This window comes from Genypterus blacodes, unplaced genomic scaffold (genome assembly GCF_046128005.1).
Source record: "Genypterus blacodes isolate CSIRO-AG114 ecotype Tasmania unplaced genomic scaffold, CSIRO-AGI_Gbla_v1 ptg000067l_1, whole genome shotgun sequence".
NCBI lineage: Eukaryota > Metazoa > Chordata > Actinopteri > Ophidiiformes > Ophidiidae > Genypterus > Genypterus blacodes.
Window position 1 is genome coordinate 12,683,154 of NW_027466879.1, and position 26,582 is coordinate 12,709,735.

A 26,582-nucleotide genomic window follows, 5' to 3' on the forward strand; every position below is an offset into this window, starting at 1 on the left:
GGGTTGCAAACACTGTTGTTTGTACGCTTCACCCTAACTACGTGATGTAGTGTGGGAAAACCCCACTGGGCGGGACTTGAGGGAGAGACACAACATTACAACCAATCAACGCCTGAGAAAAACAAGCCTGACCAATGGTTGAACAGCAACGACGCCTGAGGGACAAGCAGCGAGGTGTTCTCGTGTAAATAACCCATGTCACGGCTGTATACAGTGTGTTTGACACATTTCCCATGGAGAGGAGCTGTGTGTAGATGCTGACAGCGCTCAGGAGAGGTTAGAGGAGCCGTGTGTAGATGCTGACAGCGCTCTTGGAGAGGTTAGAGGAGCTGTGTGTAGATGCGGACAGCGCTCTGTAGAGGTTGGCGGCCACCCTGCCAGCCTGCTTGCTGTCTGTCAGCTGGCTAGGCTAACCTCATACCGAGCTGGCTAGGTGGCTAACGCTAGCTAGCCATCTACCTAAACAGCGGCTACCACAGGAGGAACCGAGCTTTGTTTTTAACGGCCCCAACGCTTACCGGGATGGATATTTGATATGACATTCACCTCTAAACTCTATTTGAGCTGAATTATATGTAAGGTAAGTTATTCGTGCCTTTAGCGTTGAACATAAACGTCTATTTGATACATTGTAGCGAATGTTAGCCGCTTCCCCTCTCTGAGTGACGGGCCTGAGTGACAGCTGAACACCGGTAATGAAACGCAGGCTGTCATGGAAAGCGTTTGATTAAGATGCGGCATGGCTGTAAGTCATTCTGGTGGAATCACCTTTGCGGTTTCCTTTCTCAAATAACGTATGACAGTAGATTTTAAAATGTCTACCTGTGTTGTGTCGATTAGCACTGTGGGTACGATGCGCGCTAACGTTGTGGACCTTAGTTGAAAATATATAATAACACTACACAAACCATGTCACTAATAAGAAAAGAAGGATAGAGCTAATGCCTGAGTGTGTTGCTAGTGGCGTGATAAAATGACGGCGGTAATGTGTGAGCCCCGGGAGGTTACAGTGTCATCAGGGGAAATCCATCAGTCTGCTATCTGAATAAATCACGACAGGAAGAAAACCAATACAAATCAACGGTGTCAGCCTGAGTCAGATGCAGCTGCTTTGGAAACACGTTACATCTCCGTCTGACTCTGATCTGGCTCTGATATGTTTCATATTGTTTAAAAATGGCATTTAAAAATATTCAATTTCACCTGAGCAATTGGAGCTATTATAATTTCTCTATTTAAGTCATTAAAATGTATAATCTGGGCACCACCATGCGTTCTCAGGTAATTCTGCTTTTTCCTGCTGAATACTTGGGTCCATTTTTGGATTCCAGCTTCTGTATCCGAATGGAAAACACTTCTGTGCAAACATCCCGTAAAGGAGCAGATAAACAGTTTGCTGTTGACAATATTAAGATGCATTTCTCACTTCAGTTTGCCTGCTATGTGATTCAAGGTCGTCTGGATTAATCTTGACATTTGCACCCTGTTTATCGAGGAATATTCCATTTTAATTTATATTGTCGCTGTAATAAGCATTCAGCTTAACACTCTCGTTTGTCCATGAAATGGCTGGTATATGTTTCTGGTAGAGATGCATTCTGTGTGTTCTTGTCTGCAGAACTCTTACAGAACTCTGGTCAAGCTTGCCTTGATGTTAGACCTTCTGCCTAGCATGCAGCCATGAGCTCTGCCCTGTGGAGCCAGGAGAAGCCCAGTGGGGGCTTCAGGGAGGACTGGCGCTTCTACATGGTTGTAAAGGAGTGTACAGTGGAGAAGCCTCCCCAGAAGACCCTGAGGATCCCCCGCGGCAGCCTCGGCCAAGCCTGCCAAGAGCGTAACAGCTTGGGCCGCACACTACCACCCTGCAAGGGCAAAAAGAGCCTCCGGATCCTGGACCAGACCAACGTGGTTTTGAGCCTGGACGAGCGGGATGTCCTGGAGCTGGACGAGAAGCTCGCCGAGTTGCTCTTCCCTATTACCAACTGCGAGGAGCGATACGCCCTGCTCTGCAACAAGGCACGGCTGGAACGCGTACGAGATATTGACTGTGGTTCGAAGGTCCGTGTGCAGCTGCGCTCAGGGGATGAACCGCTGCCCGGTGTCGTCCGCTTCAAGGGCTCGCTGCTCCCTGACAGGGCCCTCTCTGGAATCTGGTTTGGAGTGGAGCTGCTGGTGAGAACCGATGTGCTTTTCGTCTGTTAGACTCCTTTATATTCTTTTCTTTATATACATTATCGAGGTGAGCAGGAAGTTGAACATGCACTAATAGAGAAATTGTTGAAGGGAGTAAAACGAAGTTTAAAAAGTACAAATTAGTTATTTTAGGGAAGTGTTGTAACATAGGAAATATTTTATATTGCTACTACTACTACTACTATTAATAATAATGCATTTTATCTCTATAGCAGATTTCACAATGCTCAACGATGCTTTACATACACATATTTAAACCAAATTACATTAAGAAATCAAATTGGATTAAAACAACAACAATCATGATTACAGTATAATGAGGGAAAGAAAGCAAGTATACATGATCAAGATGATGATGAAGAGGAGGTTTGCATGAGCAGATGGGAGGGTGCAGTGTGTCGGTGAAGGAGATCAGTGAGGTAATAGGGATCCAGGTTGTGGACGTCTTTGTGGGTGGTGAGGAAAAGTTTGAAGACGATTCTTTGTCAGACAGGGAGCCAGTGGAGGTTTTGAAGTACAGGGGGGGACGTGGTCTCTGGTGCAGGATTGGGTGAGCATACGATAGGCGGTTCTGAATGTATTGTAGTTGTACCTTGGCTGTACTGTGAAGGAAGATGTTGCAGCAGTTGAGTCTTGAAGTGACGAATACACAGATGCGAGTTTCAGCGGCTTACATGGAGAAGGAGGAGCAGAGAAGAGCTACGTTTCTCTTCTCAAACCTTCATCCAGTGAAACAAGCAAAGAGTTCCTCACATGTCACAAACAACAGTTTTTGCCACATCGCAAAACTGTATGTTGATACCATTGTGAAGAACAGAAGTGCAGATGTATTAACCTGCATTCGTCGTTCATTGGGTGCAAGTGATTAAGACAATTGTGCAGTTTGTAACCGTTGAGCCGATAACAAATGGCTAGGATGGACGAAGATGTTTGTCTTCTTGTCGAAGGGGGAATAGGATTAAAAAAAAAAATAGCCTGATGTGCACCTTCTGATTTGTACAGCTAGAATTCCTCATGTCAAAGGTCTGGTTGTGTTACAGCTATCTGATGGAAGTGTTTTGCTGCCTTTTTCTCTGAACCTTGTCAGTTTGTTCTTTCCTGTTTGTAAGTACAGCACATTGCTTGTTTAAGCATTATTCAGTCAGAAATACCAAAGTGAACTCTGAAAGAAATATGTTTCTGTGGTGGCTATTCACAGGGTCTTTTGGACAGGATACAAATGGATGCAGTAAAGGCAGAAGAAAAACGAATATTTTATTTGATAAGTTTACTTTGCAATCTGAGTGCTAAAAGCAAGGTAATGAATGAAAATGTTGCATCTTGGCTTCTTGTTTGACAAAACACAAAGGCCTATTTTCTCTTTATTCAGTTTGAGCTCTGAAGATGTCATCACTGATTATCTATGTTGCGTTCAAGAAGGCTGTGTTTGGACCGACATGCAAGGTTGAGCAGATGTTGACACAAACGAGCATTTTCAGCATGAACTATTCCGTTCATAATCGTCGGCTCTAATCTTCTGAATATCGTGCCATTTATCCCGCAATGTATGTAACTAGCGGAATACAAAGGGTCTTTTATTGCAGCACAATGTAGTTTTTCTTCTACTGTGCTCAGCTGTAGTCTCCTTGAGTGGGTTGAGGGAGTCCAAGCAGTCAGACTTTAGGTCAGCATTTAGCACATATGCTCCAGGACATTCTAGTTTCATGGCTGCTAGCAAATTGCATGTTATTTTTGCAACTACACAGTTTACCAACAATTGTAGTGATTCTTATCTAAAGAGCCTGCGTGTGAATAAAATGTCTGATGACTTAACCGTACACAGTGTCTGTAACTGTACACAGTGTCTGTTCTAGACATTATCGAGTGAATTCACCACAGTAAGTCAGGTGATATGCTTGCTGCAGTAATCGATTGTACGCTCTCACAGCTGGATAATGTTGACTTCCCTTCCCTGAAGAATGCTGAGCAAGCAGCGTCACTACCCACCCTCTTTGTTATGATAATAAGTTGCTCATCTCTCTTGCCTCCGTTCTACCCGTCTCTCCTGTTTTGACTTTGACTTCCCCTCTCAGGAGGAGGGCAGAGGTCAGGGCTTCACAGAGGGATCCTACCAGGGCCGGCAACTTTTCCGCTGCGAGGATGAGTGCGGCGTGTTCGTGGCCCTGGACAAGTTGGAACTCTGGGAGGATGAAGATGAGGAGCTTGGCGAGCTAGAGGTGGACCACCAGATCGTCACTCTGGTGGACGACGAGCAGGAGGTCCCTCCCCTGGAGATCAACTCCAGAGTTCTGGTGCAAACCAGGGATGGACCGGAGAGAGGCACCATCATTTTCTGTGACCTGCTCCCAGGCAATGAGAGCCTAGGATACTATGTGGGAGTTGACATGGTAAGCTTACATTTCAGATCTTGAGTTGGAAAATAACAAAGTAGCTTACATTATGCTCAACATGTGTGTTTTCATTTTTTTGCTGCTCCTACATTCTTCTCCTACTTTGAAGAAGGAATTATTGTTCTTTTTTCTCTGTTACTTTGCATATTAATGCTTTAAATTCAGCTCATGAGTTGCTTCACATGTTGCCTTTGTTGAGTTAACGCCTTTAACCTCAGCCTCATCTCAGCCTCATATCCGACCTCAATGAAACAGCAGTGCATTTTAAATCATACGTCAGACGTTTAGAAGGGAAAGCCCCCGAGAATTTACTGTAAAGTTAGAGGAACGTCCCCTGAGAGCATGATGATCGGCAACATTGAAACTGTATTGAAAATAATCAGTTTGTGGGAAGGTAGTACTTTTTACCATTTTGGAATGAGAGACAATAAATTGGCTGTAAATGATTTTAAATGCTGTTGTTTGTGAAATGACAATATTACTTTTTTCTTTTAATTACAAATCCTTACCTGCCATTTACTCCTTGCATACTCCAATTTACACATTAATGGACATTAATTGGCTCTCAGATGCCTGTTTGCTGTTTATACGTATGACCAGCCAGCTGCATGTTGAAGGAGTATAATGTCTTGGCTTATGTTTGCTTGGAATCACAGTAGCTGGTATCTATGCCTGCTGTTGCCAAGTGGGAGTGGTATTGTAGTCATAGAGAGATTGAAACACATAACTGAGGTATTTGACTGCTGATCGTTAGCTGTAGCAGCACCATCATCATCGGCAGCAGCAGCAGCAGCAGCAGCGGCGGCGGCCCACTCAGTGCATCTGAACCACCCACACAAAGGCAAGGCAGTCACGCGGGGAGTGAGGTAAAGACTTAGTGCTGTATGACCCAACAGCATGGCAAAGGGCCAGCAGGCAGCTGAGGAGAGCCCATTGCTCTGCCTCTCTCTGCGTCCAGCCTCGCCCAAGCTAGTAGCACTGGCCTCATGCTCATCTGAGTTAATCCTGCTCGAGCAAAATCCCGGACTTCAAACTGAAGAAGAAGAACGCAGTCGAAGAAGAAGTAGAGCTTTTTTTGGGGGGAGGGTTTTCTAGGTGGTGTACGTGACGAGCGGTTGTGTTATCACAACAGAGGATCAAGCCTGGGTATCATCTGTGATAGACTGAAACACTAAAGATACTTCACCTTAATAATCACCAAGAAGATACCTGGAGAAGAAGGCACTCATGAGGAATACCTGATTGGGAGTATAAGCTTCTCATGTCTCCCACTCTTTCAGGACAGTCCAATTGGGGACTGGGATGGTGTGTTTGACGGGAAGCTGCTGTGTAATTTTGCCAGTTTGGAGCACACTCGCCTCGTCCCCATCTGTGACGTAATGCCAGGTGAGCCACCCTGTGTCTGTCCCCGTCATAATACCACGGCAATGTCTTCAAATGGTAGCGTTGTCGGTCAGTTTGTGCTTCTCTGGGCAGAGCTCTGAGCTCCCTCTGAGCCTTGTGAGTTTGTGTTTGGCTTGCAGCAGTAACAGAGAGCCTTTTGTTTTGATGCCTCACTTGTTTTTGAAAGTCAAGTGAGATACTCGCTGTCTTTGTTCTCCACATTGGTGTTTCGATGTGCGTGTCTTGCTTCTTCCTTTCTGACTGTCAGTAGACTTCTATTGAAAGCATTTCAAGGATGGGCAATGTTCATTTTGCTAATCTTACACCGGTCTTTGAAAAACCATAACCCCTTTGCACTTTTTAAGATTAATTCTAAGATCCATAGACTGGTTACATGAAGTATACTTTGTGTTTACTGCTAAAATCCAGCAGGAAACTTACTTGAGACTGAGACAATGGCCCTGCAGAATGCTTGAAAATTAATTAATGTGAACAAAACACAAGGAAAGTATCGTGTTCAAATATGTTTTAGTATTGCAGCTGTTGTGTCTTCCACTGTGATAAGAAGGGTAGCAGTAATCTAATCTCTTTTCTGCCTGATTAAACTGTCCTCAAGTAGCACCACAAAGTTTACTCCTACTTCTCTCAGGAATTTAAAACAGACAATGCTCTCTCCCACAGCAATGATAAATCAGCTCTGCCTTGTATTTTAATTTATTTCTAATCCCTAAATCAATATTGTTGCATCTCTCTTTCCACTACACACCATTCCACATATCAGAAGAGATAGAGTAGATCAGATTAGCTTTGCGTTATACAACAAAATGATATGTCTTCTAATAAAGGAAACTTTAGACCTGTTATTAGATGTCTAAATGGATTTATTTGAGATACTTTGTGGGTTATTCATATGCACCCAGTGAAACCAGCGCCACAATAACTGAAGCTCATTCGTAAAAGCTCCATCAGGTTAATTAGTGCGCTGGAAAAAGCCGAGCAAAGCCGTCACGTGTATGCATCATACATAAGCTCCGTAGTAAATTACCGCTTCCTCAGATGTCAAATGTTTAGCTAAGAAAGGAACTGCACGGTTGATGCAAAATGTTTCCCCTGCTCGGTCTTTATCTATTTATACTTCTGTGATATGCAAGTTGGCATTTCTCACAGGAATATTGCACGGGAATGGAATGGTCTGCCACAGAACACATCAACATTGACTCATCTGTTGGCTCGGCTTATTCATCAGACTTATTATTAACTAACACATGAGGGCAAGGTTCAGTTTAAAACTTTGAGGAAAATAAAACCACTTTCACAGTTTTTTTAATCATTAGACTCAAATTAGGTGTTTGTATAAGAGCCAGAGATGCACTAGATTCACTATTGTAAAAGTATGACATCAGTGTTGTAACATGTTTGGATGACTTCACCTTCGTCGTCACTCGATTCTTTGATGGCGTCACTATCGTTTATTTCATGTAGCTTTAGAGTCTGACACTGTTGTAAGCGACAATCGGAAGCAACACAGATTTGTGACCCTACGTTTGAGTTTTCTAATTAACCATTTACAGGAATGTTACTTAGTGTGGTCGTGTGCGTGACGAGCGCTATTTGCCAGGGTTACCCAAGAAGTGACGCAGAAATGCTGAAGAGGAAGCATGTCACGACGATACAGTTTGCTTTACATGTAGCAGACAAGCAAATGAGGAAAAGAGATGTACGATTGACCCTCATTTTATTTGCACAGTCAAGTCACAATGAATTTTTCACAACCTTGGTTCAGGGAGAATTTGAAAAGGTAAAGGAAAATGCTGCAGGGTCAGTATACGCCTGCAGACATACAGCATGTTAAGACATCTAGAGCCCAGTTGAGAGCTGAGAAATGTGCACATACGTTGGAGATAATACCAGAAATGCCTTTGAATTCAGACATAAATTGATTTAATCCCCCAAATGGAAGCGTTGTATGCAGCAATCCCCGATTCAGACAAACATCCCTGATCTACGTCCACCTGTTTCTGTCAATCTCTCTTTCTCTCTTTGTGTTTCTCCTGCTGAGTCCTATTTACTAATCATGGTTATCACTTTCTTCACCATACAATACATTTATAGATACAATTATTTGATCACGCTCTTCTGACTTGTTAGGTAAGATTAAAGCCGGGTGCTGGTTTTAAAGAGAGACATTGGAAAATCTCATTCCCAGAAAGCTGAACAGCCGGTTCCAACATCAGAGGTGTAGACTGCCCGAGGCTTTAATCATCTCAATATAGAGCTCAGAAACTCTGAATCTGCAGATCTTCTGACTTAGGGGGGGGGGCCCAGTTGAATGGCTTACTCTGAATGGGGCCCTTGGTGCATGGTAGCTAAGTATGTGCTGAAAGGTTTGCGGTGCTGTGCCTCTAATGTGGATGTATGTCTTGGCTGAACAGAATATTCCATGCAGGACCAAAGGCTGCAAAAGCACACTTTCGCCCCCAGAGCCACCAGCAGTGACAAGTCCTCTTCTGGCCAAAGCAAACCAAAGAGCAAAGGTAACGGCACCGCTGATATCAGACAAGCCTAACTGGCTACTCACGGCTCGCTGTAATGATCATTCTGCAATGGAAATTCCATTTAATTGTCTGGTTGTTATTCAGCAAAAAAAATATCTAAATTCAACCATAAATTAAGAGTTCAATACAGTAATGAAACTGACTGAGAATTCCACTCCCTGAGAGTAAAAAAAGCATTTTTTTTATAGAACTCTTATCCTAAAACAAAAGAAAGGAATTTGCTATATGTGCACAATGGCAACCAGAAAGGCAATTTTGGTGGAAGTTCTTTCTGTTCCTCAAATACTTTTATGTTACATTTGAACAGATACTTCTTTGAAAATGTTCTGATTTGATGGGTATCTTATGGGAAGTGACAGACAGAAAACTGTGCAGATGCTGATTCATACTGACCTTTTTCTTTTAGGGCTTTTTAGGATTGCACCTTGCATTTCTAACTTGATCTGTGACGGCATTTCTTTTAAATGTAAACTCAGACACACGTGCATGGAGTGTTTTTCTTATCTCTGTGTGTGTGTGTTGTGTTTATTTACTTGTGTTATTTACAGGATTAGCTCATCAGTGTGGCAGTAGAAGCAAGTCTGAATTTTACTATACTTTAAATGGCAGCTCTGTTGATCCCCCAGCCCAGTCCCAGTCCAAATCCAAAAGCACATGGTACATTGACGAAGGTAAAACATGGGCACTCATCGGACAGCAGACATCTCACCAGCAAGCTCCTGTTCGAACAAAGCTCCCTACTAATCACTTCTGCTAATGCAAACTTTTATAGGTGCTCTTTAGCTTTAATAGCTCCAAAACTGCTTGTGTTAGGGGTTTATTTCCCACTCAGCTTACCTGTGTTAAAAGCTGTACTCTCTGCAAGTGTGACACACTTTAAGTAAAGGTCCTCAAAATCTGGCTCGTAAATGAATAGTGTCCTTACAGTGCAGTATTTATCTGGACATAGCTGAGCTTGGTGAATTTGTTATATAGGCTAGTATATCACTTTGAGAAGTAATCGCCAAAAGGTTAGATATTTGTCTTTTTTTTACTCCCCATACAAATCTATTTATGTGTATTTCTGAGTAGTTTGACGCAGTAGCTTGCTATAAAGATCCCTCCTCCATCTCGTCTTTCATCCCCACTCAGTGTAAATCCCACCTGCATGGAGTAATTGGTGCTAAGGACTTTTAACAATGCGGCGGGCACACAAACTTAAAAAGATGCATTTAACCTACCTGTTGAGATTTCTGTACATTATGATTTTCAGGCCAGCGCATTAGTAAAAGTCTTCACTTGTGGCGTCAGGTGTGAGTGGTCGGTTCAGGGCATTGGGCACGTTGTTTTAATGTTTCTTATTTGGCAGCTGAGCGTTTCGGGACACTGTTCTGATTCATAAACAGAATGTTGTGTTGTTGATGATGAGCAGCATGGCACACTTCATGTTCTTGTTTATTTTGTTTAGTAAGAATTTGAATTATAATGCATCTGTTGTGTTGTTGGAATGTGATGTTGTGTATGGAGAGTACAGCATCACTGAGTGTATGTACATGCACAAAGCATTGGTATTACTGACATACGCTGTTTATCCTCGTGTGGATGCAACAAAAACAAATAGAGATGACTTCAAACAACAAAGGACAAAACCAAAATTCTTCAGTGCCTGAAATAACATCTTATGCATTTGCATGTTTTTATGCTTACTGACTGTATTCTACACTTCAGCAGATGTCTATTATTTACTGTCTATGCATCTGTGAGTTATGCTGTTTTCACTTGGCTTATTCATCTTTTCAAACTGTAATGTATCATTTTTCATTTTTTCGTAGGACGACTTTCCACATTTTGGATGGTGTCTGTTGTAATTGTGGTGTTGTTACATTCATGAAGTTAGCAGGCACGCTTTTAAACTGCTGTTGTTGTGTCTGTGTAACAACTCAAGCTTGTGAACTCACCTTTCATGTTGGATATTGTAGCTTGAAGGTGAATGCCACCCGATTCAACAACTCACTTTATTTCACAGCAACACAAGAATTAAATAAATTAAAAGTTTTTCTTCTTAAATTTAAAAAGTTAGAGGGTAAAGCCTCGACTTTGTGGAGCCATGAAATGCCCCACGCTGAGCTGTCAAAGTTTATAGATCTTGTGTAATATCTTAATCAATCATATGTGTATCTGTGTGGGGAAGATGGCACATTCATCACAGTTTCTGCACAGCTATGATGAGAATGATGATCAGCTTGATGGATCACATCTGTCATGACGATTCCAAAGAAGCCTGTTAAAAACAGCCGGTTGTTAGTGACAGGATTCACGCTATGTCTCGATTTTCACACTTTGGGAGAAAACAACCCAGTCGGATCTCATTTCATTAACTGGTACATTTTCCAAGTGTTGTGAAGGCTGTGAAATAAAAAGAATCAATCAAGCGATCACGTTTAGGCTGTAAGGATTAGGTGCTTGTTTGTAGGTATTGAGCTATCATGCTGCAGAAGTGGGATTCGTTCTTTTTCAAACGGTGGCATTTCTTTTCAATTAATAGGTGACTTTAAATGTTGTAATAGTCTTCCATTTTTGTCATTTGTGCTGTAAAACACTTGCATCTTCTTGTAAGCCTCATGTTCTTAGTGGCTGGTGTGCAGGTTTATGTCTCCGTTGTGTTGTTGATGTCTCTACACTGGTAAATGCAATCTGCAACACATGCTACATCTCTACTGTTACCTGATGGTTGTGTTTTGATTTGTTTCTGTCCTGCAGTTGGGGAGGACCCTGCGAAGTCACTTACTGACACGCCCCCCGACTTCAACCAGTCCTCTCCGCCCTCCAGGGCCCCGCCTGCTGCGTCTTTAACCAGCGACAACAAGTTCCACTCCCTGCCGTTCAGTCTAAACCGTAAGACAGGGCCCAATGGCAGCATGAGTCATGGGCCCCTCTCCCTCTCTGTCCAGTCAGTGATGGGAGAGCAGCCCGAGCCCCCTTCCCCCGCTGCCCCTCCCTCACCGCGGCCCCCCACCCCTCCCCGTGGGCAGCCGGGTCTGGAGGTGGGCTCTCTGGTGGAGGTGAAGGACAACCCGCCTCTATGTGGGGTCATCCGCTGGGTGGGCCTGCCCCCTGACCTGCTGGAGCCTCTGGCTGGGTTGGAACTGGTGAGACAACAGTGTGTGATGCTGAAGTCCGGCTAGCAAGGAATTTCAGTATCAACACACAAACAGCATACATTTTTAGGATAAATAATTGGTATCAGTATATGGTTGTGTGTATTTAATGATTGATAAAAATTGGAAGTTATGGAAACAATCTAGTGTGAACACATTTTAAGCTTCACTAAGATTTATTTAATAACATGCTGTCCCGTACGACCCTCAGTAAATGGATCAGTTTAAGGTTAAACATGGGGTGAATGTATCTCACAACGGGATGATGTGATCTTCATCCTCCCTACCAGGAAGAAGAGTGTGCTGGTTGTACGGACGGCACCTTCAAGGGTACGCGTTACTTCACGTGCCCGCCTAAAAAAGCCCTGTTTGTGAAGCTCAAGTGTTGTCGGCCCGACTCCCGCTTCCCGTCGCTGCACCACTCGTCCAACCCCATAGAGCGCTGCAACTCCATTGGTGAGTCAGGAGGACAAACGGGAATTTGTAGAAATGAATGGACACCCAGAAAAGCTTCAAATTAACAACTGCTTCCGACTCTGTTTCCGCAGCGTTTGGTGGTTATCTGAGTGAAGTGGTGCATGAGAACACACCTCCTCGCACAGAGAATGATGGTCTGGATGTCATGGTGGGAAAAAAGAAGGGCATCCAGGGCCACTACAACTCCTGCTACCTGGATTCAACCCTCTTCTGGTCAGCACTCCTGGTGTTTTCATGTTGAAATATCCCAAGAATGTTCTGGAAAAGACCCGGAGCATTTGATTTTAATAGGGATCATAATCTTTACCAATCAAGCTTGTAACTGAGAAGCGAAAAAACAATTCATGCATTGATTCATATTCTAGTAATCACTCTGGAGTCATGTGAGGAAGTCGGTTGTTTGTCTTCTTGCGGTTCAACCTGGCAGTGACTCACTCCATTCATCATGACACTGCCATTACTTTTAATAACATCTGGCTACCTGCTGACAAATCTCAAATGAAAGAGATCCAAGCAGAATCTGTGCCTTGATCACTTTACCTGCAGCTAGATTTACTACCAACATTTCTTCCCAAATCAAAGCAAGCAAGAACAAATATCTGAAACCAGCAACAAAATACTGTGTGTGTGTGTTATGTGGGCGTCATCTATGTGGGCATCATGAAGATCTTGATTCACAACTTGTGAAACAACAACTGGTGGAAATGCAGTGTTAGGATTTTGGCAGGTAGTAATAGTAGTAAAAGCTTTTGATCATATCTTTCTCTTAGCACTGATAATGATTGACTGATTGAGATTTCCTTTGTCACTGTGGAGTTTTTTAATGCTGCCATTACACTATTTGATTGCCAGAATTAGTTAAATTTGATAATATAGGTAGTTCCATCTGTTATGATTCGATTCATCAGCACACAATAAAAAGCCTTTATTTACAGACAACAACATTGATAGTAGTAGTTTTGATATATGATTTTTAGCACAAGGTGTCTGCGTGCATGCGTGTGTGTGTTTGGGAGCTTGTGTTTAATATCCGTGTCTCGTCCCCTCCCCAGCCTCTTCTCCTTCAGCTCTGTGCTGGACACAGTTTTACTTCGGCCTCGCTCAAAGACTGATGTGGAGTATTACAGAGAGACCCAGGAGCTGTTACGCACAGAGATAGTCAACCCACTGCGCATGTGAGTCTGCAGCCAACAAATAGCAGCTAACTGCAAACACGCTGTTCTGCATGGTGACATTGACACATACTATTTGGAATATTGTTGGTTGCTTTTTTGTTGTCTATCAAATCTATCAAACATCCTTTGGAAGTTGCGCTGTGGCAGTTGATTTAGCTTTCTGGCTTCCTGGCCTTTTGTCCTCCAGACATGGGTATGTGTGTGCCACCAAAGTGATGAAGCTGAGGAGGATCCTGGAGAAGGTGGAAGCTGCATCGGGCTTCACCTCTGAAGAAAAAGGTAGGAGAGTGATTGTTTGACTGCATTTAGCTTTTTCTGCATTGATGCGTCATGGTGCTGCTTTCTTGGTCAAGTCTCTTAAAATGTGATTACTCCATTGAAAAAAAATGAGTTTCATGTTATTTGTTAACTGCTTTCTTTCTCACATTTATCAAAGACACAGTGTAGACTTGCATTTTAAGACTCTTCTAAATGTTTCACATCACCTCTTTGACAAACAGATCCAGAGGAGTTCCTCAATATCCTCTTCCATCACATACTGAGGGTGGACCCGTTGCTCAAGCTAAGGTATGAGGGCCAGCTGCTTTGTAAACAATGTAAACGCAATGCCACTAACTATCATACAACCTTCTCATTGTGTCTTGCACAGTTACTTGAGTGACCTACAGATCTTAACTGATGAATCATACACACCTGAAGTGCCAGACATTTTATATTTAAGTAATTTAATATCTCAACTGATCCAATATCTAAAAAATTCATACTTCTAGGTCGGTTCTAATGAAGCCCTTATTACACAACAGATGTCTCATTGTTATTGTAAAGATAAAGATGTATTGTTTTTTTTCCAGGTCAGCAGGACAGAAGGTTCAGGACTGTTATTTTTACCAGATCTTCATGGACAAGAAGGACAAAGTTGGAGTTCCTACCATTCAGCAGCTCCTCGAGTGGTCATTCATCAACAGCGACCTCAAGTTTGCAGAGGTGAATTTCTTCTATTTTTTTGTTTGTTATATTGTGGCTCGTTTAATCAGCCTGAGCTTCTCTCTCTCTCTTGCTCGCTCTCTAAGCTGTCATAGAAGCCTTCTGAAGTCCATAGGTGAATTGGTCTTTGAACCAAAAACTGATCTCATCCTATTGTTCGTAGATGTAGCATATCCTGTTTCTCAATGTGCCGTTTGACAAAATGATTGGGAAATTAAGCAAACTCAAGGAGTCTCAATGGATTTGATCATCTAATAAGGATTTGTCATCACGGTATGTGCGTAGTGTGGAATGTAAGGTTTTAAGATTTAATGAAAGCATTGGCTCAAGTTTATTATCAACGGAAAAATAAAATGACTACGGGACAAAGGCACCGAGATGTACAGTATGTCTGTGTGATGTGGGACTGGCTCCCCCTTGTGATCAAAACAACACATTTGTATTTTCAAGATACATAATTCACTAATCCTTAAACCAGATTCAGTTAACTTGTGTTCCAATGTGAAAATTATAATTTGAAATGTTCCAATCTAACATAATATATAGTAATATAAATGTCACATAGAAACTATTATACACTATAACTGGAAGGATATAATTAAGTGTCAGACACATAAATCAAACCAAGATATCCAACATTATACTTCACATAAGGTTATAATGTACAGTCAGACCTACACTTGATACTGTTTCCCTTTACTTTCTCGCAATCCTTTTGACCTCTGTTGTGAGGTTTGCTGTTATGTGGATGCTAAGCTCTCTGTCTCTGTCTTAACTGACCACCAGGCTCCCTCCTGCCTCATCATCCAGATGCCTCGCTTTGGCAAGGACTTCAAAATGTTCAACAAGATCTTCCCCTCACTGGAGTTAGACATCACAGACCTTCTTGAAGACAGTGAGTTGAAGCCAGTGTTAGTTTTGAGATGCGACATGTCTCAATACTTTTGTAATTTGGTGTAGTTTCATTACGTCATCACCACAGCTCGGTGTCATTCTTCTTCTAGAGATTATCAACCAAAATAACACCGTTTTTTTTTCCATCATGTAGCCCCAAGAGAATGTCGAATCTGTGGAGGCCTGGCTCTCTACGAGTGCCGTGAGTGTTATGAGGATGGGGATATCACTGCCGGCAAGATAAAACAGTTCTGTGAAAAGTGCAATACACAGGTAAAGGACAGAGTTATTACCACATCCTCAAAGCAGAAAACAAATGGAAACACAATGGTGAGGACTGTCCACTTGGTGGCGCCAAATCCAAAGGAATCATACTGTATCTGTGCAGAAGTTGTGTTATACAAGACTTGAATGAAGGTTTCTACAGTAGATAACACATGGTTTACTCTTTTACTTACTTGCTACTACTCAGTGCATCTACTGAACTATTATTGGATTTATATATATATTATAGATACAGCTTCACTATGTAGCAGTATGATTCATCAAATTCAGTTGAAGTTCATGTATTCTCTGAAACACGTTTAAACTTTCCTTTTTGTGGCACAAAGTGTAACAGTTTGATGTAACCGTCTGCTTGTACTGATTGTAGGTTCACCTCCACCCAAGGAGGAAATGTCATCGACACGGCAAACTCTCCGTCCCGAAGGAGCTTCAGGAAGGTTCAGTGCGGCAGGTTAGCTTTCCACGCCAGAAGATGGAGCTGTTTGCCGTGCTGTGCATTGAAACTAGTCACTACGTGGCCTTTGTCAAGTACGGCTCCGCAGATTCCGCCTGGCTCTTCTTTGACAGCATGGCTGACCGTGATGGTAGGTGACCTGCGTTTGTTCTGTTGCTGCTTAAAATGAAGTTATGAGAGAAATGAAGTAGTTGTCGTCTTCAATAATAGCGCGGAAAGTTGCTTTGGTAACATGGGATAGGAAGTGATCAGGATTCCTGTAAGGAATTGATATTTCAGGATGACATATTCCCCATATTGTTTCTATGATATCAAACTGTCAACTGCAGCAGATGTAGTAAGGATCGCTTTAAAGTTACTTATAATCTAGCTTTGGTTGTACATATTTTCATAGAACATTTCTGCACATCTGTGTATAAAATCACACAAAACTGTGAGTGCTGCAAAGATTGTGTGAATTGACGGGATGCTTGAACAGAGGGATTTTGGTTCTAATCTGCCCGTGTCCCTGCAGGAGGGCAGAATGGTTTCAACATCCCCCAGGTGTCTCCCTGTCCGGAGGTGGAGGCCTATCTGAAGATGACCCCAGAGGAGCTGCACGCCCTGGATCCCAAGAGCATCCAGGGTCAGGCCCGCCGCCTGCTGTGTGACGCCTACATGTGCATGTACCAGAGCCCCACCATGAGCCTGTACAAGTAGACTCCTGGCTCCATACCTCCACCCCTACCCCCCTTACCAACCACCTACACCACCCCAAGGCCAAGAGAGTCACAGAAAGACAAAAACGGAAAGAAGAAAGGCTGCCTGCCAGCGGGGGTGATGTCCAGAGTTAACCCTCTCCATCCCGCCTCTCCTCGGTGTCCGACCATCTGACAAGGTTGAGACACGGACGAGAGGAGGAGAAGCCTATTTGCACTGTGCATTAGTTGAAGTGTTGTGTTCTTCATATAGTCCTTTGTAGCTTCCCTGTGTCTCACTGCTGAGTGTAAGTGGAGGGTGACGAAGCAAAGACGGGCCCGATGAAGATTTACTCCCCATGAAGGGAGGAAAGGCGTCGCCTCGTCACTGCGGCCGTGTTCAACAAACACAGCCAGAGCTCATGGGAGGACCTGGGCCACCTCACTAACCTTCAAACTTAGGGGAGTGCGGCTATATTTAATCATTGTATACGATGGGAGCTTTCCATAACAGCACATTTAACAGCTAATACAGTACGCAGCCCCTCTTTAAACCTGTGTGTGCTGTTGTAAAGCTGGTGTAAAGTCATAGTGGCATAGAACTCTCCAGGTAGTAACATCAACAGCATAGATGTCAACCCTACTGTGCAGTTGCATTAAGACCAGAGTGTTTTTGCTCATTGTGAAGCGGTATGCACATTTGTCCCCCATCACGCCGAGTAAATGTGTTTACTCAGCAATATATGTTTTGTAGAAACAGACAATGCACAAATGTAGCCATTGTAAAAGTCTCACATTTTAACGCATACTCACGAAAAACCAATGCTGCAATTCTCGCTCTATCCACCAGTGGAACTTTCCGAAAACATTTATTTTTACATAGTTCTCCTCCCGTCGGAAGTCACAATGAGTAAGAGTTTGATGGGAGACAGAGTTTGGGAGAGGGAGACTTCTACAATGGCTCCTGCTGTAAAGCTCTCCATGCATTCCCAGGATCAATGAGGTCAACTACTGGAACAGTCTGGACTCTTTTTCAGATGAGAGTGATGTGAGGAACTTCACATGCTTTGTTCTGTTTGTTTTGTTTTCTAAAGTCTTTCTCTTAAGTGTGCTGACCTAAATTATATTTTGTGTTTACAAAGTCTCTGCTCCGCCCGACATGGCAGGTCTGATTTCCTACGTGGTGAAGAGGAGCAAGTACTTACCCTCGCTGCCTTTCATGAAGATGTGACTTGCAGATTCCAGCCATGCATCAGATAACTTAAGACTTGTGATCAAATCCTATTTATTATATTCTAATCCAATTACAAACTCGTATGTCCCTTTGTAAGAACCAGAAACAACGGCTTTATTCTGAATCCTTGGTACTCCTCATTCTCCTTCACTGTATATTGAAGTGAATTCTTGTAATTTACGCTGTGTCATGGCAACTACTGAATGTTAACAAAAGAGACAAATTGACCTGTGGAGTTGGGAGATGAAGAGGCACAAGGCTGGTAACCTTGCAGCACCAGATACTGTTGATGTACTCAAAAGAAATAAGAAACAAATACTTGACCCCCCGATTCCATAGTGTGTCAGTTTTGATGACTAGATTAAATTGACGTACAGTATAAATATATATAATAATCGTATTTTTTCATTATATAAGCTACTTGTTTCTTCACGTACAATTGGATTTAAAGACAAAACTGTTTATTCACCCAAGTTGTGTGCTTTTTGCCCTACTACACAACTTCAAATTGGAATTTGTCGTGAGTAAGAAAGTTGTGTGTAAGTGTTTTATAAACGAGGTCCCTGGTGACGGCTCCCCGGTTTGCCTCGTGTTCATTTCTGATGTCGCAGGGATTCTGACGGGCAGCCTTTGTGCGTGTGTGTGTGTGTGTGTGTGTGTGTGTGTGTGTGTGTGTGTGTGACATTTTTCTGCACTGCTGAGGTTTAATGTGCGTCCACTGACTGGAATCTGCCCTCTGTGAGAGAACACAGGACTCGGATCAGAGGACGGGACTGATTTTTTGTTGCATCTGTACAATATAGACATACAGTATGAAACAGGATGGAAATTAATGTCAGTGATGTTCCTGTAAATGTTAACAAAATAAAGCCAGTTTTGAAGGGTTTGTGTGGAGGAGTGCTGTGATGAAGGTGAACTTTTTAGTACAATTACACTTCTATCAACACAGTGACATGAGACAATGAAGGAAAACGAACACACTTAAAGACTTAAAGCAGAAAAACAGCAACTGAGGCTAATTTTGGTCCATATTGGGAGACAAACTTCGATATTATGGAGCAAAATACCTATTCATTATATAGCTATATATATCAATATTAGTATATTCCACCACTTCGATGGTTTCAGTTTTGTACAAACAACGCTGTACTGTATGTCTCAGGTTTTATTTATGAAACAAACTTGTATTTGTGTCTACCAGCATCTTGGAGCTGTGAAGTACAAACCTGTCACATTTGAAGAAAAGGTGTGATTAGTTATTGTAGTTTCTCTTCAGTGGCTTCAATTAGTGGAGGGTCACACCTCATTATTGCTGGAAGGAGAAGGAAAGGAGCTCTCACACATTACAGAAGAGGAATCCTTATATAAAGTGAATCTGAGACAGAAGAAATTTCCGCAATATAGTCTTATAGTGTTATTAAAATATGTTCATCTTATTATGATGACTTAAATGCAAATGTACAGCTGGAAACAACGATCGGTCCTGACAGGTGCAGGTGCCGCTTCAGGGGTCACAGTCAGTAAAACTTCCACACATCCATGTTTATAGCTTGATGGTATCTTTGTGTGTCATTCCTACTTTAGAACACATCGAAATAGCTTCACCAACCAAATAATCTGAGGCCGTTCTACAATGAATTTTTGAAGTAGTTAGGCATTAGTCTCTCTAGGTTTGAGGAACATGCATGTTATTTTTAATCACCATAACAACACGTTTTGTTTTCCTGTTTATTCCTGTCAACACTTTAACTGTTATCACTTTGTATCTCCTTTTTAGAGAGTGCCACATTAAATCCCAGAAGGCTTATTGGTGTGTTTTGAAATGTAAGTAGAAAGATGGGGTTCTTTACTGATCAGATTATTTATGATCGACCCCAATTTAGGCCTCTGAACCAGCGATCTCCCGTTGAATTGTTAACCCATTACAGCACAACAATGAGATTACAAATTGTTATTCTACAGGCGGATAAGAAAGATTAAGGATTGTCTGTTTTGATCATGTTCGTCTTCTATCTGTTCTCTCTATATGTTTGGATTACGTCTCCAGCCTGTGACCCAAATCCCCAGACAATCACTGACAAAATGATACGGCCAGATAAATCAGCGCGTATTACACATGCATCTCCCCCACAGGAACCTTATTCCGCACCTTAACCCGTTTAGTTTTTAGTCAAACTTGAAACCAGCTTAGCAAGCTGACTTCAGAAGTGCCAGATAAGTATTTGTCAACAGAACAGCTGGCACACAATGCCCTCTTGTAGCTTTATGCCACAGCATATGCCAGCCGCTCGTAGCGTGTGGTAATTTAGCCGAGGCTGGTTCTACAGGAACAGATGGGCTCAAGTATTGTTATTCTCACTCCAGCTCAGGGCCCCTGGGGGGAATCACTAAATAAAATCAAAGCAGATGGACCTCTCTGGGCTAGGCTGTGTTTATGATAAACAGCTAGTACAACCAGTGTCCATCTCGCACCTTAACCCCGCCTGCCAAAAAACAAACGTACCTGCGCAGGGCTTCAACTTTCCATCACCAAAACAGCAGACAAATCCAAATAGGAAGCAAGTGAGAACGTTCTGATTGAGTCACCAAAACATGTCCTCCTTTACCTCCCCGCGACCTTAAACTGTAAAATTCTCCCACAAAACAAACTCACGCATTCTCGCTCTTATTTTGATGTCGATTTGGAAATATTAGTCGAGTGTCTGACTTCCCTGTTCTTTCTCAGTAAGGGAGGATTATTTTGTTCTTTTAAGTCCGTGCCAACCTTGCATGGCTGCCGTTCTCACATACATGCAGGGCGGCCGGACGGACGGAGAGGCCTTGGAAAATACATGGCGGCTCTGTCTCATGAGGTAATACGGTGTTCTCTGTTGTCACACACGTGGTTCTCACTTAGCATTGAACTACTACTTATTTTCATTCCCATGGGAAAGGACGGCAGCAAACAAAGAATCCTATCAGTGCGGAGGGAAGGTAAATGTTTAAGGCCGTCCAGACAACCGTAAAGCGGTTATTTCCGGTGCTAAAGATGAAAAAGGGTGTAGGAAGAAGAGTTTTAAGTCAATCAGTCTTAACCCAATATACCACTTAGGTGTTGTTTTAACTCCATCATGATAAGGTCTTTTATTGAGTGTCTTTGAAGGTCAGGCTCTGATGAAGTCAAAGTAGTGTAATCAACTCAAATGTGTACAGCTCTAAGTATTAACACTTATTTGTGCGTTACACTACTACTATTTCAGTCAATCCCTCCACTAAAGACACCTGCATACTGGACATGAAAGGAACATTTTGATGTTTTTGTTTCATATATTTATATTTTTCAACTAATTTCAGTTTGCATTACACTCTTTCCTTCACTCCATTCATTTCCTTCACTGCATCACACATTGTAAAGCTTTTTAAATCGTCCTTAGACTGGTAAGTTGTGACATTAATTCCAAAAGTTGTGTCTGTTCCCTGTTCCCGTCCTCCCTCTGAGCCACGTTGCGTTCTTCAAATGTGCTCTCACGTGAACAACACATTAGTCCATCTCATAGATTTACAGAAAGGACCCCGGCCACTCGGATGAAGAATTAATTGCCTCTAAAGCAACCGCTACCAGATGTTGTTGCTCCTAAGAGCCAGGTGTGGATAAATTGCATATGCAGAATGTGTGTAAAATATTTAAAGTCGTATCTTTCACTTAAGGTGTGAAGTGTTTTTATTGCCCATCACTGCTTTGAGTACGGCGGGAGGAAAGGCCGGCGGCCCCCCTGGGCCCTCTGTGCTGGAGCTCCAGCACGTGGGGTGTGAGACTTGCGGGTGCTGAGGCTGAGAGTGAGACTTGGGCATGGCAGTGTGTCATGTCGGGGTGTGTGTGTGTGTGGGTGCACTGAGGGGGGGGGAGGGGGTCCATCCACCTGTTCGCCCTCTAATCCCCGCCTGGCTGCCACCTTTAACACTGCATTATTTACAGGTGCTCACTGGATAGAGACACAAGCTGCTGTCTGCTTTAAATATGGATGGTGTGTGTGTGTGTGTGTGTTTGTGTGTGTGTGTGTGTGTGTGTGTGTGTGTGTGTGTGTGAGACTGGTTGTCACGGGGAGAAACAGACTATGTCGCACTGAGGCAAATGGATGTTCTGTGTACAACAATCTTTTTTTTTTCACCACAGATATCAGAACTTTTTGAAAACAGTCCAGTGTGGATGAACGCCAGACAGGGGAGTGAGTATCACATGTATGACCTATGTCACGCCTCCCTATCTGGATCTGCTGTCTGCACTGCCATCAGATCTCAGCAGGTGGATTGTGACGCGGTTTGAGTCGGTCCTTCCTCCTCACTCTGGAGACCATCATCTTCCACTCATCAACAAAACAAAGGCTGCGATTCCCCACCAGGTTATCTTCTTCATCATCACTCCTGTGTGGGTTTGGGCCAGCAGATCCAGGTTCTGGGCTCAGATGGTTCCACAAAGGGGGTCAGAGTCAGTTTGATATCATCTTTATATCCAACACTTTCCCAGGCTGGTCTCGCGCCGGGTCTCTGACATTTAGCACCTCCCTCTGAATTAAGCTCGCTGAAGCCGAACGCTAAAACACTTGTGCGTTATTTGAAGATTTACAGAAAGGAAACTGAGCTCAAACCCACAGGGCCTTTAAGTCTTTATTGTTTTGGCTAATCTCACATACATTTACAAGCATGTAAATGTATACATTACACATTTACGCTGCATATGCTTGTGTGTGTGTGTGTGTGTGTGGAAATCGCGCCCCTGTGCTTTTATGTGCGCAACAATTAGTAACATGTACACAGCAGGAAGTGGTTCAACTATAACGTGTTGGCATCCAAATGACTGAAAGTGCTAAAAAGCACAATAAAGGAACCATTTTCTTTACGGTGAGAATGTTGGAGCTTACATTTATACAGCTTGAATATACAGTTATGATACTGAATTCATAAAAACCTCACTTCAAGTTTAGCCTGACTCACTCCAGAGGTCAAAGGTCACGGAAATATCAAAACACAAATGATGTAACAATGGTGAAAAGTTAATGTTTTAAATGTAGTCAGTCACAACTTCACTTTTAGTTTGAGAATGAACGTCTCATCGTAAAGCGACAGGCAGACGTTTGATGCAATTTTGGAAATGAAACCTGTGAGCTTAAAGACAAGGACCAATCTGCCGTCCTCATAAACCCGAGACTGAGGTTACATCAAGTCCAGCAAGCTTACAGTGAAATGATACACAGAAATATCAATTTCAGTTAAAATAACATGCAGAACTGCAGCATGGTGCGGTCAGCACATTTAGATACTGGCAGAAAGAATCATTTCTGTTTGGGACTGTTGACCGTGAGAACGTCCTTCTGTCTGTCTTGCGCCCCAATTTCCCACACACACAATGTCCCCCAGGCAAACTAACCAAATAATACTTAGCTCAATCATTAGCATTCCATTTTTCTACTTTGAGAGTTCTGCATATTCAATAACAAACATATTGAGCTGTGTTACGCATGTCTGCCTTCTTGTATTCTTAGAGGGACATTTTAATTTTTACAGAATGCGGTGGTGGCTGCTTTGCCTCTGCGTGTGTGTGTGTGTGTGCTGTGCTGCCTGGTGGATGGATGAGGTGCACCTAGCGCTGATAGATGCATAAACACTGCTTGTACCCAAACAAAGGCATCAAGCAGGCATTTCATTACGCCATTGTATGATATGGCAGGCAGCTACTGTGAATGTATTTATTAGTTTGCGATACATGCCTTTTCCTGTTGTTCCCGGGGCAGTGGATAATGCTGGTTTTGTTCACGGCCCAGTGTGAACGGCGCCTCGGCTGCCAGCTGTCAGGGCTGATACCGTCTCATTTGGATTCCCAGCCTGCCTGCTGAATGGCTAATTAGATTTGCCATTTTCAATTCACTGATTGCTAAACATAGCAGGACAAAGGGGCTGACAGCATGTAGTATTCAAGTCCAACTGTAACAATTAATAACTGCGGTAATTAACATGCGTGTTGGGCGCCATTGATTATGACATTACCTGCAGGACGGATGGCCTGGGCCCTGCCATTTCATTAAGCAGCACAGATATAGATTGTTATTAATAAACTGTTCTCCGGAGCTGAGAGGAGGTTATTAATTACACAAATTAGCGGGTGCAAGGGTAATCAAGTTAAAGCGCTTTCGTTCACAATAATTGATCTAATTTTTACTGACCATTCCCTTTGGATGGTGTCACATGCCCCCCCGTTTGAAGAGAAATCACCTCATTAACAAAAGTTTAATCCTAATCATAGTTCTTGCTGTGCCTGGCTTTAAGGTCATATCTGAATGTCAGAACCATTTGAAATTGATTGGTGGTAAATTGAATCAATGTCATGTTTAGAGAAAACAATAACAACTAATGGATGGGGCTGAGTTGGCCCAAAACAAACAGGTTTATTGGGACGTGTGTGTGTGTGCGTGCGTGCGTGCGCATGTGTGTCTGTGTGTGTATAGTGGGAGCTTAGTCTGCCACCTTCATAATATATTATGTCCACAGTAAGAGAAATGTCAGGACCTGGGCAATTAGCAGCAGCTGCAAGGACCTGTTGGGTGGTGGTAGGGTGGGGTGGGTGTTTTTCAGGAGGGGTGTGTGTGTGTGTGTGTGTGTGTGCGTCTGTGTGTGTGATTACTACAGAAGAAAAATAGAGATGGAGTAGAAACAACTCTATAGAGACTGAGCTGTACATTCACACACCTGTTGTCCATCCTACTACATAATAACACTATAATTGAAAAACAGCACAGCTCCTCGCCCTGCTGCGTGTACAGCCGGTGACATTTAATACAGAGGGAAGACACGTTACTCTCCATATGTGTCATAAACAGGACGACGACCCACACAGAAGCCCAATGAAAGTGTCAACAGAATGATGTATTAATACACCAATGGAAGCTCAGTCCTCATAAATCTACACGACCACAACATCACACAAACACAGGAGTGGAAGTATCTAAGTAAGATCATTGACTTGATGTTGCAACACAACATATACTTTATAGTACACATAGTTTTTACTGTAGTAAAGCTCAAATATTAGCTGCAAAATATACTTAAAAAAAAACAATGAGCGTCAAAGGGGACGGATGAGCTTTTTTTTATTTCCCCTTATTTTTTGTGTATGTTAAGGTCTGAGATGAAATTTTTGTCAAAACTTCTGAACTGCACCGAAAGTGTCATGTCTGAGTTACGTAACATATTTAAGTCAACATGTCACACATTTGACTCACACACCTGCTGAGCCACTGAGAACAAAGCCAGTCAGTGAGTGTCTGGGCAGCGTTTGAATGATGCAGCCAGCAAACAGAACAGAGAAGCTTTAAACACACAGAGTCTCATATGCAAAACACACTACAGATAGTTGTGTATTCTGTGCATTGACACCAATCAAACCCAAGTGGGGTTGAAGAAAACAATGTATGCAAACAGAAACAAGTAACTTAAAGATTGATTAGATTTAGAATAAAATTTAGATTTTATGATTTCATTAAAAAAAGGTTTTTACATATAAACTATACTATTCAAATACTGATAAGAATATCCATCTGTACTTTAACACGGCAAACCTCAAAATAATAGAGCTTCCTCTTGTCACTCCTTTGTCACAGGTTACATTTGGTAGGAACAGTTCAATCAAAGACTAGAATAAGGTCAGAAGAGGTAAAACCAATACGGCACAAAAACTACCATTAGAGAAAAGTGGAAAACAAGCAACTTCTTATTGTTCCTAGTAGATAAATGTTTCTCCGAACCAAACCTGAGAGACAAAGAAGCTGCTGTTCATGCAGGTAAGACGTTGCTAATTGTTTTTGACCCATTTACTCAAGCTGTTACACTTTGACATTTGACATTTGGCATGAGTTGAGAAGGTTCGGCCCCGACACAAGGGCCCCTTCCCTCAGTTTGCTTCTCTGTTTTGGGTGACTGGCGACTTGCCAACAGAAACAAATCCTCTTTATCCTTACAAAGCTGCAAAACATGGAGGGAAATGTGCAGCCTGTGTTGTTCTGATGGCCCACAGCTCGGCTCATAATAAGACCCGCCATCTCCCAATCCCACATCACATTACCTCAACTCCTTTGTACACCAATAAATACACATCAGATTTCCATTTCTCCTCCACCTGGCAGAAAGCAGACATTTTCATCACCCGGTCCGTGTGAAATTTCACACTCAGTTTTTCACAACACATCTTTTAATGTGCACTGCTCCTTTTTTCCTTCCTCTCCCCGCTGCATATGAAATCCTTCCATTCTTGGCTGCCAACACAAACATGCAGCCAATCATCTCCAAGCGATGGCAGTTACAATTTTCTGTGAACAATTTGCTCCCTTAAGAGGAAAATTGCTTTCAATATAAGCTCTCTTTGAAAGACAACAACAATAAAAAGATACAACTGTAATACCGTTGCCTCTGTCAGCACTTGGCCCGGACTGCTTCGGCAGGAACGTATGACTGGGGGATGAGGTGCTTACAAGTCAGCCTTGTAATATCAGCATCTGTGTGAGACAGTCCCAGCAAATGAATCCCACTTCCAACATAACAGCTTGGCATCACGTGAAAATGACTGCCATGAGCAGGAGTTGTCAGATATGCTCCTGCCATTGTGATGGTGAATTGTCATTTATTATATGTTGTGCCTGTTTCTGTCAGCTTCTGTTGACTGCTTGTATTGATTTGCAAGAGCAGAGAGGGGAGTGGGGGGGCAGAGGTCACTTTGA

At 42.7% G+C, this 26,582-nt stretch overlaps 1 protein-coding gene across 5 annotated transcripts; it reads left to right on the plus strand.

Annotated features, from left to right (window-relative positions):
* The first annotated feature begins 167 nt into the window (after nt 1-167).
* On the plus strand, nt 168-18,714 carry cyld (cylindromatosis (turban tumor syndrome)). 5 transcript variants are annotated; one of them, XR_012963974.1, is made up of 18 exons: nt 168-580; nt 1,619-2,172; nt 4,266-4,580; nt 5,864-5,969; nt 8,399-8,500; nt 9,070-9,192; nt 11,261-11,649; nt 11,949-12,114; nt 12,207-12,348; nt 13,188-13,310; nt 13,498-13,589; nt 13,811-13,877; nt 14,162-14,294; nt 15,081-15,189; nt 15,343-15,461; nt 15,841-16,057; nt 16,442-17,652; nt 17,747-18,714. XR_012963974.1 is itself a non-coding variant. In XM_076155552.1 (17 exons), the coding sequence occupies exons 2-17, from the start codon at nt 1,681-1,683 to the stop codon at nt 16,624-16,626; spliced, it is 2,880 nt and encodes a 959-aa protein (XP_076011667.1). In that variant the 5' UTR covers nt 168-580; nt 1,619-1,680; the 3' UTR covers nt 16,627-18,714. The 5 variants fall into 5 exon arrangements, 4 of the variants coding, with proteins under 4 accessions (XP_076011667.1, XP_076011668.1, XP_076011669.1 ...); XM_076155552.1 differs by having other exon boundaries at nt 16,442-18,714; XM_076155553.1 differs by having other exon boundaries at nt 168-575; nt 16,442-18,714.
* Nucleotides 18,715-26,582: the final 7,868 nt, after the last annotated feature.

What these genes read in the sequence shown, in the direction of transcription:
- cyld (XM_076155552.1), top strand. Translation starts at nt 1,681, where the DNA reads ATGAGCTCTGCCCTGTGGAGCCAGGAGAAGCCCAGTGGGGGCTTCAGG. An exon ending in ACTATGTGGGAGTTGACATG is followed by an intron (nt 4,581 to 5,863) that starts GTAAGCTTACAT and finishes CCACTCTTTCAG; the next exon opens with GACAGTCCAATTGGGGACTG. An exon ending in CATCTGTGACGTAATGCCAG is followed by an intron (nt 5,970 to 8,398) that starts GTGAGCCACCCT and finishes TTGGCTGAACAG; the next exon opens with AATATTCCATGCAGGACCAA.